We start from the raw sequence: 15,803 nt of genomic DNA, 5'->3' as shown, positions 1-15,803 counted from the left end.
TGAGGCAGTTACAGGCGCTCACTTAGTTTATAATACATAATGTATTGTGTACATTGTTCAACAAAACAGCTCTTGAAATCCATAGTAATGTAAAAATATTGATGGATATTATAGAATCACAAAAACAACTTGCTATTAGGATTGGTTAAGCAATAATAATGATTGTCAGGCCTGAACAAGGGAGGTTCAAAGTTTATTTCATATTAGATCTTACTGGGAATCATTCTGTCTCAACGTAAGGCTTGTGACTGAATAAAATTAGGATGGACTTCATATAAGCTAACTTGAGATTTTATAATAAGTGTCTCCATGTGTGTCCTGATGTATGCAATAACTCCAGCCTTTGCAACAACTCAGTTATTTAAAGCTTGTGTACATATTCTATGAAATATGGAGCCATGTTCCGACTATACTTGAGAGAAATGAACACGTTCAGGATTATGGATTATGAAGGTTTGATTTCTATATGCTATTGAGCCATTGAGTTTGCACTCCCCCACAGTATTTTGTAGAATAGAAATACCTTCAGACAGCGGACCTTTGTTTTTCAAAAGCAAAATGGACTTTAACTGATGAATTTCCATGCATCACCTGCCCAGACATGTCTGAACATACCAGTTCCACCCTACTCTGCCCCTTGCCAGTTGGTCACATGACCTACTTTGCACATGCCTAGAATCATAGTTCTGATATGTCTGGATAAGATGTATCACTGCTTGTTGCTAGGTTGGGGTGGGTATATCTGTGAGACTTTGCTTTACTGGTTAAATGTTCCTAGTTTGCTGAGGGAATAAAACTTTATTAAGGCCTGTTTATTTGTATATTTGTATTACCAGTTAAATTTGCAAATGTGTGTGAGTACATGTGCATATGCTTTTTCAGGATGAAATTTGCAAATTGTACCTTTTTTCAAAGGATTAGGGCGAAATTAAATTAAGTGCCACATTAGGGCTAGTATGTTTTTTTTTAAAAAAATCCTTATTCAAGGGAGAGATTTTAAAAACTCTTATGGAAATAAAATATGTTAGAAAAGGGGGCAATGCAGACTGTGGGTTTAAAAAGTGCTCCTTGACCTGTATTTAAGATGCTGACTTTAAGAATTCCCCCAAAATTAACAATTAACATTAAAATTAACAATTGCTATGAACCTGCCTTCCACTGAGGACCTGTATACTGCACGAGTCAAAAAGAGGGCTGTGAAAATATTTACAGACCCCTCACATCCTAGACATATACTGTTTCAACTCCTACCCTCAAAACACCACTATGGAGCACTGCACACCAGAACAACTAGACACAAGACAGTTTTTTCCCGAACGCCATCACTCTGCTAAACAAATAATTCCCTCAACACTGTCAAACTATTTACTAAGCCTGCACTACTATTAATCTTCTCATCGTTCCTATCACCCATCTCCTCCCACTTATGACTGTATGACTGTAACCTTGTTGCTTGTATCCTCTAGATTTATATTGATATTGTTTCCTGATTGTTTATTTGTAACTTATGACTTTCATTAAGTGTTGTACTTTATGATTCTTGATGAACGTATCTTTTATTTTTTGTACACTAAGAGCATATGCACCAAGACAAATTCCTTGTGTGTCCAGTCACACTTGGCCATTAAAAATTCTATTCTATTCTATTCTAAAGCGCCATTCGTCTATTATTTATTTCACAATGCACAAATAGGGTTTGCTTCCAAAATACAGCCCAGCCTAGGGTTCTGTTCATTTTTTATTTTATTTCTATTTGAATCTATATGGGATTAGGGATCAGTTTGGGCTTAAACTAATCATGGATTGACTTGACTGTCACAGTTTTCTTGATAGGATTAGCTTCAATACATATCTGATTGAGGCCGTGAATTTATGACTCCAAGAGCACATTGGTTTAAGGCCATGTATCTGTTTAGGGTCATGACCTGATGATGTCAGCATCACATGGTTTTTGTTTATTTACTTTGATGACTTCATCGGTTAAACAGCTAAGCCACCCTTAAAATTAGCTCTCTGTACACTACAGGCAGTCCTTAATTTACAACAGTTCATTTAGTGACTATTCAAAGTTACAACAGTTTTTTAAAAAATGACTTATGACTATTTTTCACACTTACGATTGTTGCAGCATCTCCATGTCAAATGATTCAAATCCAGATGCTTGGCCACTGAGTCATATTTATGATGACTGCAGTGTCCCAGAGATCATGTGATCAACTTTTGCAACCTCCTAACAAGCAAAGCCAATGGGGAAGCTAGGTTCACTTAACAACCGTGATACTAACTTAACAACTGCATTGATTCACTTAACAACTGTGACAAAAAAAATCATAAAATGGGGCAAAACTCACTTAACAACTCTCTTGGTTAGCAACAGAAATTTTGGGCTTAATTGTGATCATAAGTCGAGGACTACCTATATTACTATTACTATACAATCTGCATAAAGTAGCTAAGGCTTATAGGGTTTAAAATTATTGTCTCCAATTTTCAATTTAGTTTGCATCCTGCACATTCCTAGTCGAAAGCAAAGAGAACAACAAAAAAAAACCCCAAGAACAGGGGAAAATTCACATTACCTGTATATCTAGCTATATCTAAAGATTTCCAGAGTCACTAGAAACAATATTATGGGTAATTAATCCCAAAGGGAGTAGCCTTTGGTTACTGCAGCTTTATGCTTTTGTATATACACAATGCCTGAATGACAGAGATGAAAAGTAGGACACCAGATTACACTTTCTCTATTCTGCACCATGAAAGGGGAAAAAATGGTGTACATGAAGCATTCCAACATTTTTCTTCTCTTTAGCTTTGTGATCAAATTGTGCAATATAACTGATATGCATAGCAGTTAAACTGCCATGAATTACTTCACACTAACGTTTGGTTCTTTTTATTTGCAAATGTAGCAATAGTTTGTGCAGCCATACAAGTACTTTGTATGCTTCTTCCAAAGTTATGGTGGAATGCAGTCTGAATTCCCAGGAGGGAGGGGCTGCACTCCAGAGGACCCAGAGACAGCAAAGTTTAGATTAGATTAGTTTTGGTTGGGAGGAAGAGAGTCAAGGCAGCTCCTCCTTAGGAATTCTTAAAGAGTTTTTGTGTCTTTAATAAAGCAAGTAGTTTAGTTTGGGCGAGACTTCGGTCTGTAGGTGAGGAACAATAAAGGAAATTGCACAAAATAAATTCAGTGTGTCCTTTTAGGTTTTTGGAGTCTGACAGTGCAGCATTCAGCATCTCTAGATGACAGAGCTACAATGCTTGGCTTCTCACCACATCACATAAAGAATTAAACTCAGCAGAGATGGGGATCTATAGCCCCTTTATGACTTGTGGACTTCAACTCCAGCCATGCTGGCTCAGGAATTCTGGGACTTGAATTCCACAAATCATAAAACGGTCATGGTTCCCCATCCCTGGATTAAGAATATCTGTTCTACATTGATTTCCTATCAGATTTATTTCCAATCCAGTTGAAACCTATATATATTCCATATATTTTGGATTATTAGTCATAGGCAGTTTTAAATTAAAATCCATAATTCATTTGCGGCAACCAGTTCCATCATTTACTGCTATCTAGTCCTTGTAGGGGCGTGGTGGCTCAGTGGCTAAGACACTGAGCTTGTCGACCAAAAGGTCGGCAGTATGATACTAAAGAGCGGACGCTCTTCTGCGCATGCGCAGAAGCATTTTTGTGACGTCGGGGTTGGTGGGCGGAGCCTCCCGCTGGTTTTACTATCGGTTCTACAGAACCGGTGCGAACCGGGGGCAACCCACCACTGGCACTGGCTCTTCGGCTTTGAAACAGAGATGAGCACCGCCCCCTAGAGTCGGGAACGACTAGCACATATGTGCGAGGGGAACCTTTACCTTTACCTTAGTCCTCTTGTGTTGTCAGACTGTTCTTTCTATTTTATAATTAGCAGTCCAATTGCTCTGGCCAGGTCAGAGCTGGCCAGGTCAGGACAATTGCAATATATCAGCTTTTCCCCAACTCCCTTATATTGCTCATTATTTGCCAATTTAACGTTAGTTTTTCTCTTCATTTGGGTACTGAACTTGCATGGCTGTACAGTAAAGATACACAGAGCTGACCTTGGAGAAGATATGAAAGAGCCATTATGGGGAAAGAAAGGAATGATCTGCTAAGGAGGGACTTAAGAAGAGATTACACAACCCAGCAATAGAAGGAACTATGAGAAAGAAATTCAAAATAATCCCCACCTTGATTTTGTTTAGCATAAAACGGGGCAGAGAGAAACTTTGTCAGGCTTTTAAGATTTTATTATTATATCTTGCAATAATAAAATATAATTCTCAAAATCTATGTGATGTCTGTTTTTCTACCTGGCCTACCTTATAGGACTGACCATGACTGTTTTGCCTCACCAAAGTCTAGAAACTTTATTAGATCTATTATTGTTTGGTTTGACTGAGCAAGAACCCTCTACCTTTGTCCTTTTTATTTCCATTCCAAGATAGAGGTTAATATCCCCAAGTTGTTTTACTTCTTTATTTATATTGTCACTGTCTCAAAACTAAGTATCGCTTTTGTACCCTAAATATACTGTACAATTCAATCATCAGCATGACAAAGATTGTACTGTACATTTATCTTCCATTTTTGATTCTTGTATATAAATATCAATCGGTATTTCCCTGCTTAAAGTCTCTGTTTTAGTAAACTTGATTTTCTTTATCAGACCATGCTTTGAATGCTTGCTTTAGTCCATATATAGATTTTTGTAATTTACAGTGTTTCTTCTGCTGACTTTACAAAACCTGGTGGCTGGTGTATAAAAATCTCCTTTTTCAAATCACCATGCAGAAAAGTTATCTTAATATCTAAGTGTTTCACATGTATTTTCTTAGATGCTGCTATGCTTAGTAGAATTCTGATATTTGCACGTTAAACCACCAGCAGAAAAACTTCATTGTAATCCTCACTATATCTTTGTGTGTACTGTAGTGCTTCGCTACTAAACTAGATTTATGGCATTCTACATTTCACAAGAATAATGCTTAATTCTGAAAACCCATTTACTTATGCTTGGTAATTCAGGTTCCCTACATTTCTGTGGTTTAGCTCAGTGGCCCCCAACCTTTTGGGCACCAGGGACTGGTTCAGAGGTGGGTTTCAGCAGGTTCTGACCAATTCTGGAGAACTGGTAGCGGAAATTTTGAGTAGTTAGGAGAACCGGTAAATACCACTTCTGACTGGTCCCGCCCCATCTATTCTCTGCCTCCCGAGTCCCAGTTTTTGGGAGAAAATGGGGATTTTGCAGTAACCTTCCCTTGGAGTGGGGAGAGAATGGAGATTTTACAGTATTCTTCCCCTGCCATGCCCACCAAGCCATGCCACACCCACCAAACCACACCCACAGAACCGGTAGTAAAAAATTTTGAAACCCACCACTGGACTGGTTCCATGGAGAAAGAGTTTTTTGCAGACTGGAGGGGGCTTGGTTTTGCATGCTGCCTGCAGCCTGTGGATGGGATTTCACTTGTTTCCATGGCCCAGTTGCTGGTATGCCATGTACAGAAAATTAATCCTCTGCCGTGTGACATCTCTTCACGTATTGGAAGATTGCTGTCATATCTTCCTTCAGCCTTCTCTTCTTTAGCAATAGCACTTAGCATGTAGACTTATATACCGCTTCATAGTGCTTTACAGCCCTATCTAAACGGTTTAGAGCTGGGGTGTCAAACTCAAGGCCTGGGGGCTGGATCCGGCTCGTGGGGTGCTTATATCTGGCCTGCGGGGCTGCTCTGGAAACAGCGAAGGACTGGCCCGCGGTGCCTCTGCCAATGAAAACGGAGCTCGGGAGGGCTGCGGGCAGCTCTCCTGAACTCTGTTTTTGCTGGCAGAGGGTTGCAGGGGGCCGATGCAGCCGAAAATGGAGCTTGGGAGCCCATTTTGGCTGGCAGAGTGCTCGGGCCACCACAGGTGCCCCCTACACGAGTGATGTCAAGCTGGCCACGCCCACCCTGGCCCTCTGAGGTCAAATACAATCCTGATGTGGCTCTCAATGAAATTGAGTTTGACATCCCTGGTTTAGAGGGTCAGCATATTGACCCCAATAATCTGGGTCCTCATTTTACCAACCTCTGAAGGATGGAAGGCCGAGTCAACCTTGAGCCTGGTGAGATTTGAACTGTTGGCAGTTGGTAGAATTAGCCTGTAATACTGCATTCTAGCCACTGCGCCACCACGGCTCTTTACACTAAACATACCAAGTTCCTTTAACCACTCTTGGGTATGATTTGGCTTCCAAGCCTCTTTCCATCTTTTTCATTCTTCTCTGCATTCAGTCATTTTCAGTAGTGACTGTGATGTGTGACTGTGTAGAGTTATTGTTGTTGTATTTTGCTTTCTTCTTTGAGTATCCAGAGTAGATCTAGGTGCTATTGACAAGCTTGTGCTGATTGCACTAGTATCCAGGGGTGAAATGCTCCCAGTTCGGACCGGATCGCCTGATCCGGTAGCGATGGTGGCGGGTGGTTCGGAGAACCGGTAGCAAAAATCCCTGCGGCCCCCCCACCATGCCCAGCTGAGCCGCACGATCATCAGAGGCTTTTTTTTTAACTTTTAAAAGCATTTTTTCTACAACCTCTTCCGACGAAAAAATACTTTTAAAAGTAAAAAAAAAAAGCCTCTGATGATCATGTGGCTCAGCTGGGATCGTCAGAGGCTTTTCAAAGCATTTTTTTCTGCAACCTCTTGACTGAAGAGGTGGTAAAAAAATGCTTTGAAAAGTCTCTGACGATCCCAGCCGAGTTGCCTGATCGGCAGAGGCTTTTCAAAGCATTAGAAAAAATGCTTTGAAAAGTTAAAAAAAAAAAAAAAGTTGGCCAGACCCACCCAGTCACATTACCCCCCCATCAAGCCACACCCACAGAACCGGTAGTAACAAATTTTACATTTCACCCCTGCTAGTATCTAAATATTTTAGTTCATTGGGAGTTATGCCTTCTTCTTTAAAATGAGCAACAGAGCAATGGTTACTTTTCCAGATTTTAAGTTCAAAATGTTGTAAACTTTTGTTCAATTCATCAGCCCAGCATTATTCCTACTTAGGTTCTCCAATGTTGTTTATTCCTTTTTTTAAAGGGTCTGAAGCATAAACCTTGAATTCAAATACCGTTAGGTTTCATAACTCATATGAAGTTTTGTTTGAATCTTTTCTGATAAAAAAAACTGTTGGAAAATGGTTCTGACTGACACTGGACTACAAACATCTTTAAAAAACAGATTCCAATATCTGGCTGGCTTATTTTAAGCTAGAAAAATCTTTCCTTTTTCCTTTTGTTTTTAAACAAAAATCATATGTGGCTTTCCTTTGTTTCTCCAAAGGACAAATATTCGATTCACTTTTTAAGCTCTTAGCTTTTATTTTCTTAATAAGAAACTCATCTCTGTGTCCAAATGTCATTCTGCAGAATTATCCTTATGCATCCATCCCATTACTCTACTTGCCTTAGGCTGTATAATTTCCAGCAAATTAGCTTCATTTGTGCTTTCAATATTACTTGATGGTCTTTTGTAACAATGCAAAGTTTATTTTAAACATAATTTTACAACCATTTTGTTTAATATATGTAATCTGTGTCCAATTCAGGTATATGTTTCTTGAAACATTCTATTCTTGCTTTCATTATGATTTATCAGACATTTCAATTCAACACTGCCCTTTCCATATATCAACATTCCATTTGCTAAATTAACTTTTCTTGCTGTACCTCATTGTTTTGCAATCCCTATGCATATTGGCCTTCTCTTTTAAGACATTTAGACTTATTATCTCTGTGTGTGTGTTGTACAGGCTTTAGCTCTGTGAAGTCTTCATTCTGTTTTGATATGTCTCTTTCTAATACATTAATGACAGGTTACGTTTCTCCCTTTATCTGCTTTAGAGAATTCTCTTAGTTGCATTGTTCAAATCATGTTGGTATACTTCCATTATAATGAACTCTGATGAACTCCATTTATACTTTTCTGGTAGGGAACTTAAAGCAGTTCCTCGAAATTTTCAGAAAGGGTCACATTGTTTGCAGGGCACATGGGCCTGATGGGCATGATTTAATCTCTTTTAATTATCTTAACTTTTGTATTGTATGTATTTTAATTTTGGCTGTTCACCACCCTGAGTCCCTTTTGGGAGAAGGGCAGTATACAAATTAAATTAAATTAAAAAAAAAAAAAAAATTTGCCCGTGGGACCCATGAGCATAGGAGCCCCATCATAATCTGTGTATGTTAACCCTTCAATGCACCTCGTATCATATAAATACAGCAACTGTATGGCTTACTGAGTATTATTGTGTTTTTCAAGCCTCGTGTATTGTTCAAATGTTTATCATGTTGATTATTTGTTGCTGCACAACAATATGTTTTTAATGTTTTTAATGTTTCAACACCAATTTTGTTGGAAGTGCCAATAAAATAAATATATGTTTAATTTTATCGACCATTTACATTTTTATTCCTGTGAGTAGTTGTCGTAGGGGCTCCAGTACACTGCTTCGTCCAGAGCCCATAATGCTGTTAAGATGGCCCTGATTGTTTGTTGTTTTAGTATCTTATGAACAAAGCGATAATCTTACACGTGTTGCTTTAGATTTCTAATCCCTTATAATTTCAGATTTATGAGTTCTCTGGTTACTGTTCATACTTGAGCATGTTTTCATTGCTTTAGCTTGTTGCATGTCTCCTTTCCTGAAGCACAATTTTGAATCAATTCGTAGGGTGAAGAGTTCAACTTCAGAATTACGGTATTTCAGACTTTAATACATCCTTTTTCAACTTCCAGATTTTCTCTGGATGTGGCATAACCAAAATCTCCTAAAGGTCTAGCTTTCAAATAAAAAACTTTATTCTTTAGCTGCTAAAAAACTTTATTCTTTCCCATCTTCAAGCATGAGATTTTCTAATCTCAGTATCATTGCTATTTCCAAAATCTTATCCTATGTTGTAACCTAAAACCCCCAAATGCTCTTCATTTAAGATGCTATTCCTAATGAGTATCCATGATAAGCGGGCTGTGATTCCTAGTATGTATGTATGTATGTATGTATGTATGTATATGTATATGTATATGTATATGTATATGTATATGTATATGTATATGTATATGTATATGTATATGTATATCTATATATGTGTATGTGTATGTGTGTGTGTATACATCTACATCTACATCTACATCTACATCTACATCTACATCTACATCTACATGGGATGGTCTGGGGTGCTCTGGATGCTAAGAATTTTATCCTGGTGCCTTGCTGGGTCTATGACTCTTTTGATGGAAAATCTACACAGATAATTTCTTGTATGTTTTGCACCCAGCACACTATTAGTCAACTGCTACATTCACACCAGAGCAAATATACACCATTTAATTTAGCTTGCAAAAAAGTGCACAAAGTGTGACCAGTGTGCACAACGCCCTAAGCAAAAGAACCAAAAGACTAACAGCGTGTGAAAATTTAAATCCATTTTCTGCCTCTTTTTCTTTTCCCCCTTCTCCTTGCCTCAGTATATAGGAGACTTTAACATTTTGTCCTTCCAGATGAGGAAAAGATGCTTGGATCTGCATAATCATCATCACACAGGTAACCCCCTCCATCTACTTTGGTGACCAGCAAGATTTGTGCTGTATTTGTGTTTCTACCTGAGGAGGACTCCAACTCCACTGGACCAAGTCCTAACTCACTGTGTTATTGGAGGGGCTGAAGGCCAATCAGGCCACACAGAGATTTAGGAAAGATCAGTTTGGACAAGGCAGAAGAATGTCTCAAAAAACAACATTGAAAAGAAGACATTATTCCAGAAAAAAACAGCTTTGGAAGAGAAAGGCTAGCAGCATGTAACTTGGAGGACCAAGTTCACTGTCAGTGAAGCTGTGTGATCAGTTTAATGCATTTTCCCTAGAGGAAAACTTAACAGTCCTCTAGAGAAGGTCTTTCACCCAGTATCCCAGTAAGAAGAGAAGTCAGGCTGCTATGGGCAGAAGAAATCCAATAAGTTTGGGACTACATCAACCAAGTGACAAGATAAGAGGAAGTACCAGTCTTACGTTGCATTGGACAGTCCCACACCTAAAATACTGTACCCTACAGTACAATACAAAACATAATACAAAAAAGGACACTGAGGAACAAGAAAGCATGCAAAGAAGAATGATCAAGAAGGAAAGGGGCATGAAAGTCAAATCATACCAAGAATGGTTAAAGGAATTTAGTATGCTTAGTCTAAAGAGCCTTGGTAGATTTAGTCTAAAGGTGGTGCAATGGCTAGAATGCAGTATTACAGGCTAATTCTGCCCACTGCCAGCAGTTCGATTCTCACCAGCTCAAGAGGTTGACTCAGCCTTCCATCTTTCCGAGGTCGTTAAAATGAAGACCCAGATTGTTGGGGGCAATATGCTGACCATGTAAATTGTTTAGAGAGGGCTGTAAAGCACTGTGAAGTGGTATAAGTCCAAGTGCTAAGTGCTATTGCTAAAGAAGAGAAGGCTGAAAGGAGATATGACAGCAAACTTCCAATACATGAAGGGATGTCAAAAGGCAGAAGATTTATTTTCTGTAGCATCCAAGGGTAAGATAAAAACCAGTTGGTAGAAACCTGAGAAAGCTTTACAGAGGGAAATTCAAACTTGAAGGAAGGAAGAATTTTCTGACTGAGCACAATTAAAGAGTGGAACAGCCTGCCACATCATATCAAAGGTGATAACCAGTGGTGAAATCCAATTTTTTTTACTATCGGTTCTGTGGGCGTGGCTTGGTGGGTGTGGCAGGAGAAGGATACTGCAAAATCTCCATTTCCATCCCACTCCTGGGGGAAGGATATTGCAAAATCTCCATTCCCACCCCACTCTGGGGCCAGCCAGAGGTGGTATTTGCCAGTTCTCCAAACTGCTCAAAATTTCCGCTACCAGTTCTCCAGAACCTGTCAGAACCTGCTGGATTTCACCCCTGATGATAACCATTTATCTAGGATAATAGGAAGAATCCTGTTCTGGGCATGGGGGTTGAATTAGAAGACCACCATTTCCAACCCTATTACTGTATGAAATATTGCCTGAGACTTATATAAACATCAGCAAATATGAAAACTATTTGGTGGCAAACTGGGATAAATAGCAAGCAAAAGCAGGGAGAAAAAGATAAGAATTTTTCTAGAATAATTAGGAGTTGGGTGGTACAAATGGACTAAAATAAAGACTTTGTATTATTTATATAGCTATCTATATCTACATTTCCAGAGTTCCTGGAAACAATGCTGAACAATCCCAGAGGCCTTTGGTTAAAGCAGCAAAATAGAGATGGGAAGTAGGATACCAGGTAATATTTCTTCTATTCTGCACTATGAAAGAAACAGTTTGATACATAGAGATTATGTATGCAACATATAAATGTTATATATATCAGCATCCACAGAGATCCAGAACTAGTTGAGATATCTGACTCCGTTTTAATTTTTAAAGGGAGTAAATAGCTAATACATAGGACTGTTAATATATAGGTACAAATATTCCCACAGTGACTGTCAAACTTTTAGAATTTTTTTATTATTTTGAAAAATGAACATTTAAATCATAATGTCCAAACAATAATTTGTATTAGTTTACTCCCACCTTTTTCAAAGGAGAAAATTGGATAAATCTTTCCAAACTTTTAGAAATTGAATTTGAAGGAAGAATTATTACTGAAAGACGAGTAGTGAAGTAGCTCACTACCAGCTTTGATAAACTGGTTTTGTAAACTTTTTCACTGTTTCAGAAACAACTCTGTACACTCTAATTTAGTAGATATGGCAGAGAATTATGTACACTAATTTTCCCTCAATTTTTATGTGCTGTAATTCCTTGCATTGCATTGCCTTTGGTCATCTGGATTAGAAATTACAAGGCTTGAAGTCCAATACATCTGAAAGGTACCAGTGAGGGAATTCTATACCTTTCTCAAGTCACTTTCAAGCATTTCAAGGATTTCTAATCATCAGAGGCAGGATCATGGTGCATGAATTGGGTATTGGTCCAATCACTAACAGGCCAAGCACATCATGCCCCTGCGCAGTTTATCACCAATTGTGACTGTGAAGTATTTTGGTCTTAAAAACAGAAAGGGTTTTTGGAGTGTCTATGTGGGTAGGCACATAGTCTGCAAACTCTTTAAACACAATGTTTCTTTACTCAGGATCAGTGGTAAAATTTGTTACTACCGGTTCTGTGGGCGTGGCTTGGTGGTGGTGGGGGTAATATGACTGAGTGGGCATGGCCAACTTTTTTTTTTTCTTTACTTTTAAAACCATTTTTTCTACAACCTCTTCGGCTGAAGAGGTTGTAAAAAAAATGCTTTTAAAGCTTCTGACGATCCCAGCTGACTTGCCTGATTGGCAGAGGCTTTCTTTTTTTTTAAAGCCTCTGACGATCCCAGCTGACTTGCCTGATCAGCAGAGGCTTTTTTTTTTTTTTTTACTTTTAAAAGCATTTTTTTGGCCAAAGAGGTTGTAGAAAAAACGCTTTTAAAAATATAAAAAAAGCCTCTGATGATTGTGTGGCTCAGCTGGGCAATGGGGGGGGGGGGCAGGGATTTTTGCTACTGGTTCTCCGAACCATCCGCCTCCATCGCTACTGAATCGGGTGATCCAGTCCGAACTGGGAGCATTTCACCCCTGCTCAGGATCATGCTGACAGCCACACCATCCTGGATATAGGTGCTTTAAATGGAGACGAGTATCTGTATGCTCAAAAACACTTTTTTTAAAAAAAAAAACTTTGAATCTGTAGCAGGGTGGATTTGATTTAAATCGAGTTGATTTAAATCACAATTTAAATCATGATTTAAATCACTAGTAAAAAGGCTTGATTTAAATCAATTCGATTTAAATCATAATTTTTAAAGAGCAACTGTCATCTCTGCTACTTCTTTGACCCACTGCTGACTCACCGATAGTTCCAGTGTTGTAGAATATACAGCCTCATGCTACATAACTAAGCTCCATTTCATGCTGAATAAACTAAATTATTTATGTATCTTAAATAGAAAACTATCTTACAATAGATTTTTACCTCAAAAGTTTTTTATTAAAATAAATTCGATAAAAATAAAAAAAATCCGATTTAAATAAAAAAAATCCGATTTAAATAAAAAAAATCTTATTTTTTTGATTTTTTTAAAAAAATCATTGATTTTTATCCACCCTGATCTGTAGCACTGCATAGCCCAACACTGATCTGTGTTAGCTAAGAGTTAAAAGAGTTTCCTGAAATTTGTCCTGTCCTTGAATAAGAGCTTTCAAATGGCACCACCTGGCTGACTTGGAAAACAAATAAATAAAAGCATTTTAATCTATTCTCTTTTGATTCTCCAACCTGGCTGTGGGATTATAGAAATCAAGTCCAACATATCTGGAGGTTAACAATTAGGGAAGGCTGTTTTTAAACAAGCATTCAACACTGCTTTTCCTATTAAAACGTGATCTGATCTTTTAAAAAGTCTAGCACAGGTGGCTGCAATCTCTGAACAAGAACATAATTCCCTCATGGTGACAGGAAATTTTATTGACGAAACACATGGCTTGTCTCAACCACTGTGATCCTGCATAAGCAATATTACCCCAGCTGCTTGGAGAAATACCAGTGCAAATGGCAGAAGCAGCAACTGTGCTGGGAGGCCAGCACCACACCATTTTTTGCACTTCACAATCCCTCAGATAGAATGACATGAGGGGAGGGGTAAAAATTAGTTGCTGCCCCCAAAATAAGACTACATGGGGGAAAATACCATTCAAAGAAGGTATGTTTCTTCTAGAAAAACTAGAAAATGCCCAGAAATTCCAAATGTTGTCTCAGCAGCTCTAGGCTGAAGTACAAGTGGCCGTTATTTCCAACAATTTCCAACTACTTTATTTTGACACCTGTCCCTCCTACAGACACAGATTGCATAAAAATACACAGGGGAAAGTTATCTGTATTACATAGCCTCACACTGTGGGGGTAGGTTTATGCCCAATAACCAGATTGTAGAATACAAGGCATCAATGGTACAAGTCCTCCACTATACCTAAGTATACATGTAATCTAATCTATTAGTCATCTCCCTCTGCTTCAGCGGAAAAGCTCAGAAGTGCTAGTGAAGGATTTTCTGGCACTGACCAGGCTAAAATATCCAGAATTTTAAACTGTTATATTAGGAACAATTTGTTTAGAAGAGAAAGATTTGTAGAATAAAAGATGATTAGAAACATCTAAAACTCCCCCAAAATAGGTTTAGCCTAGCAGCCAGCTTTTTGAGAAGAATCTTTGTTTTAAGCTGCCATCTATTCCTTTCCACATAAGGTACTGGAGCATAAACCCGGGATGTCCTGCTTGAAAATCAGTTGCACTACCATGGATCGTGATCTTATTCAACATGCATCTGACTTTCAGCAGTATCCAAGTTAGTAAATACAAACTAGTTACATCTATAGATAAATACATCAATTCATATTAGGGATGCAAAATTCCAGATAATCACTAGATGGAAGCAAAGAGATATAGAAAACTGTTGGTTGCCCAACATTCTGTAGTTCAGATATGGTAGTCCTGGATTAATCTGTCCTATGTACCTATATACAATATTTCACAGTATATACAGTATCAATATACAGTTCTTTGCATACAATCTCAAGTTTTCAACTGGGAATCCCTTAATGTATAAATGCAGATTAGGTCCAATCTTCACTGTATGGACTGCATATACCCCTTGAATAGCTCTGCGGTTTTAGGCACACCTGCACACATACGCACACCCCATTACACAACCATAGAGATCAAGTACTACCATAATTAAGCACACAAAAGCAGCCTCTGTGGTTGCATAGCTGGGAAAAGAACCATTTAAGCAATGCAGTGAACACACCCAAATCCACATCCGTTCCAATTCAAGGGATATGTTGTAAATTGTTAAACCGGTAGCCAAATTCTGGTGCCTGCTGTATATGCCCTCCCCCTTCCCTCATCTGTTTTGCTCCATCCTTTTCAATAACATGGTATTTTAACAGAGAATCGCACACAGAAGAGAGACCCGGTAAGGATTTGATTAGCTAGAGCAGACACAGACTCCAGCAATGCAGACTGCTTCATGTCGGAACAGGTTCTTCCCAGCTACCCAAATGTGTGATTTGCATGTCTAAAAACATAAGAGCTCTGGTCAATCCAGGATCAGCCCTTACCTTGAAATGCTGCAGCTGAAGAATCTGGTCCTCGAGCTGTTGTCTCTTCCCTTCTATTTCCGTCTGCCTTTTCCTTTTTTCCTTAGCAAAGACAAAAAGCAGCAGAAGAGAAATTGTCTGTCACTGGAGAAGCAAAGGTTTTCAAATGTGTTTTTTTTCATACGAGTGGATGTGCAAGCCAAGCCCTTCGGTTAGAGAAGCCACCTGATCCACCCGTGCCAGCTTGTCACCTACCTCACACAAACAGCATCTTCACAAAAATAGCATGTCAGCTAAGGACTAATGTCTTGTTCACTCAGGAGGAGAAAGATGGGTCTTCTCAAGTTCAGCTATGGGAATGGCAACGAAGAGCAGAGTCCCGGGGGAAGGGGGGGGAGACACAGCAGGCACAAAGCTTAACAACCTAGTTAAAGGCACAAATCCTAACCCTTGTGCCTTGCATCTCCTACAAAATGTAACATGCATGCAGAGCAAAGTAGGGCTAGTAATAGTGTAGAGATACATATAAGATAAAATCAGTATAAGGGTAAGATTAACTTACAGGGCATTCTATCCCTGGATCAATTATTATCTCAGTT

The 15,803-nt window shown here is 38.7% G+C and overlaps 1 protein-coding gene across 3 annotated transcripts in view; it reads right to left on the bottom strand.

The window, feature by feature from the left end:
* Nucleotides 1-15,803, bottom strand: part of PALM2AKAP2 (PALM2 and AKAP2 fusion) — a 253,616-nt gene that overhangs the window by 186,562 nt on the left and 51,251 nt on the right. For all 3 annotated transcript variants that reach the window (XM_070938551.1, XM_070938554.1, XM_070938552.1), the window contains one exon: nucleotides 15,226-15,306. In XM_070938551.1, coding sequence (XP_070794652.1) covers nucleotides 15,226-15,306 — 81 coding nt within the window. The remainder of the gene's footprint in view (nucleotides 1-15,225; nucleotides 15,307-15,803) is intronic.

The sequence above is a fragment of the Pituophis catenifer genome, unplaced genomic scaffold (genome assembly GCF_029215685.1).
Source record: "Pituophis catenifer annectens isolate HBS135680 unplaced genomic scaffold, rPitCat1.0.hap2 SCAF_2, whole genome shotgun sequence".
In the NCBI taxonomy this organism is placed as follows: Eukaryota; Metazoa; Chordata; class Lepidosauria; order Squamata; family Colubridae; genus Pituophis; species Pituophis catenifer.
This window is presented reverse-complemented; position numbering and strand designations above follow the sequence as displayed.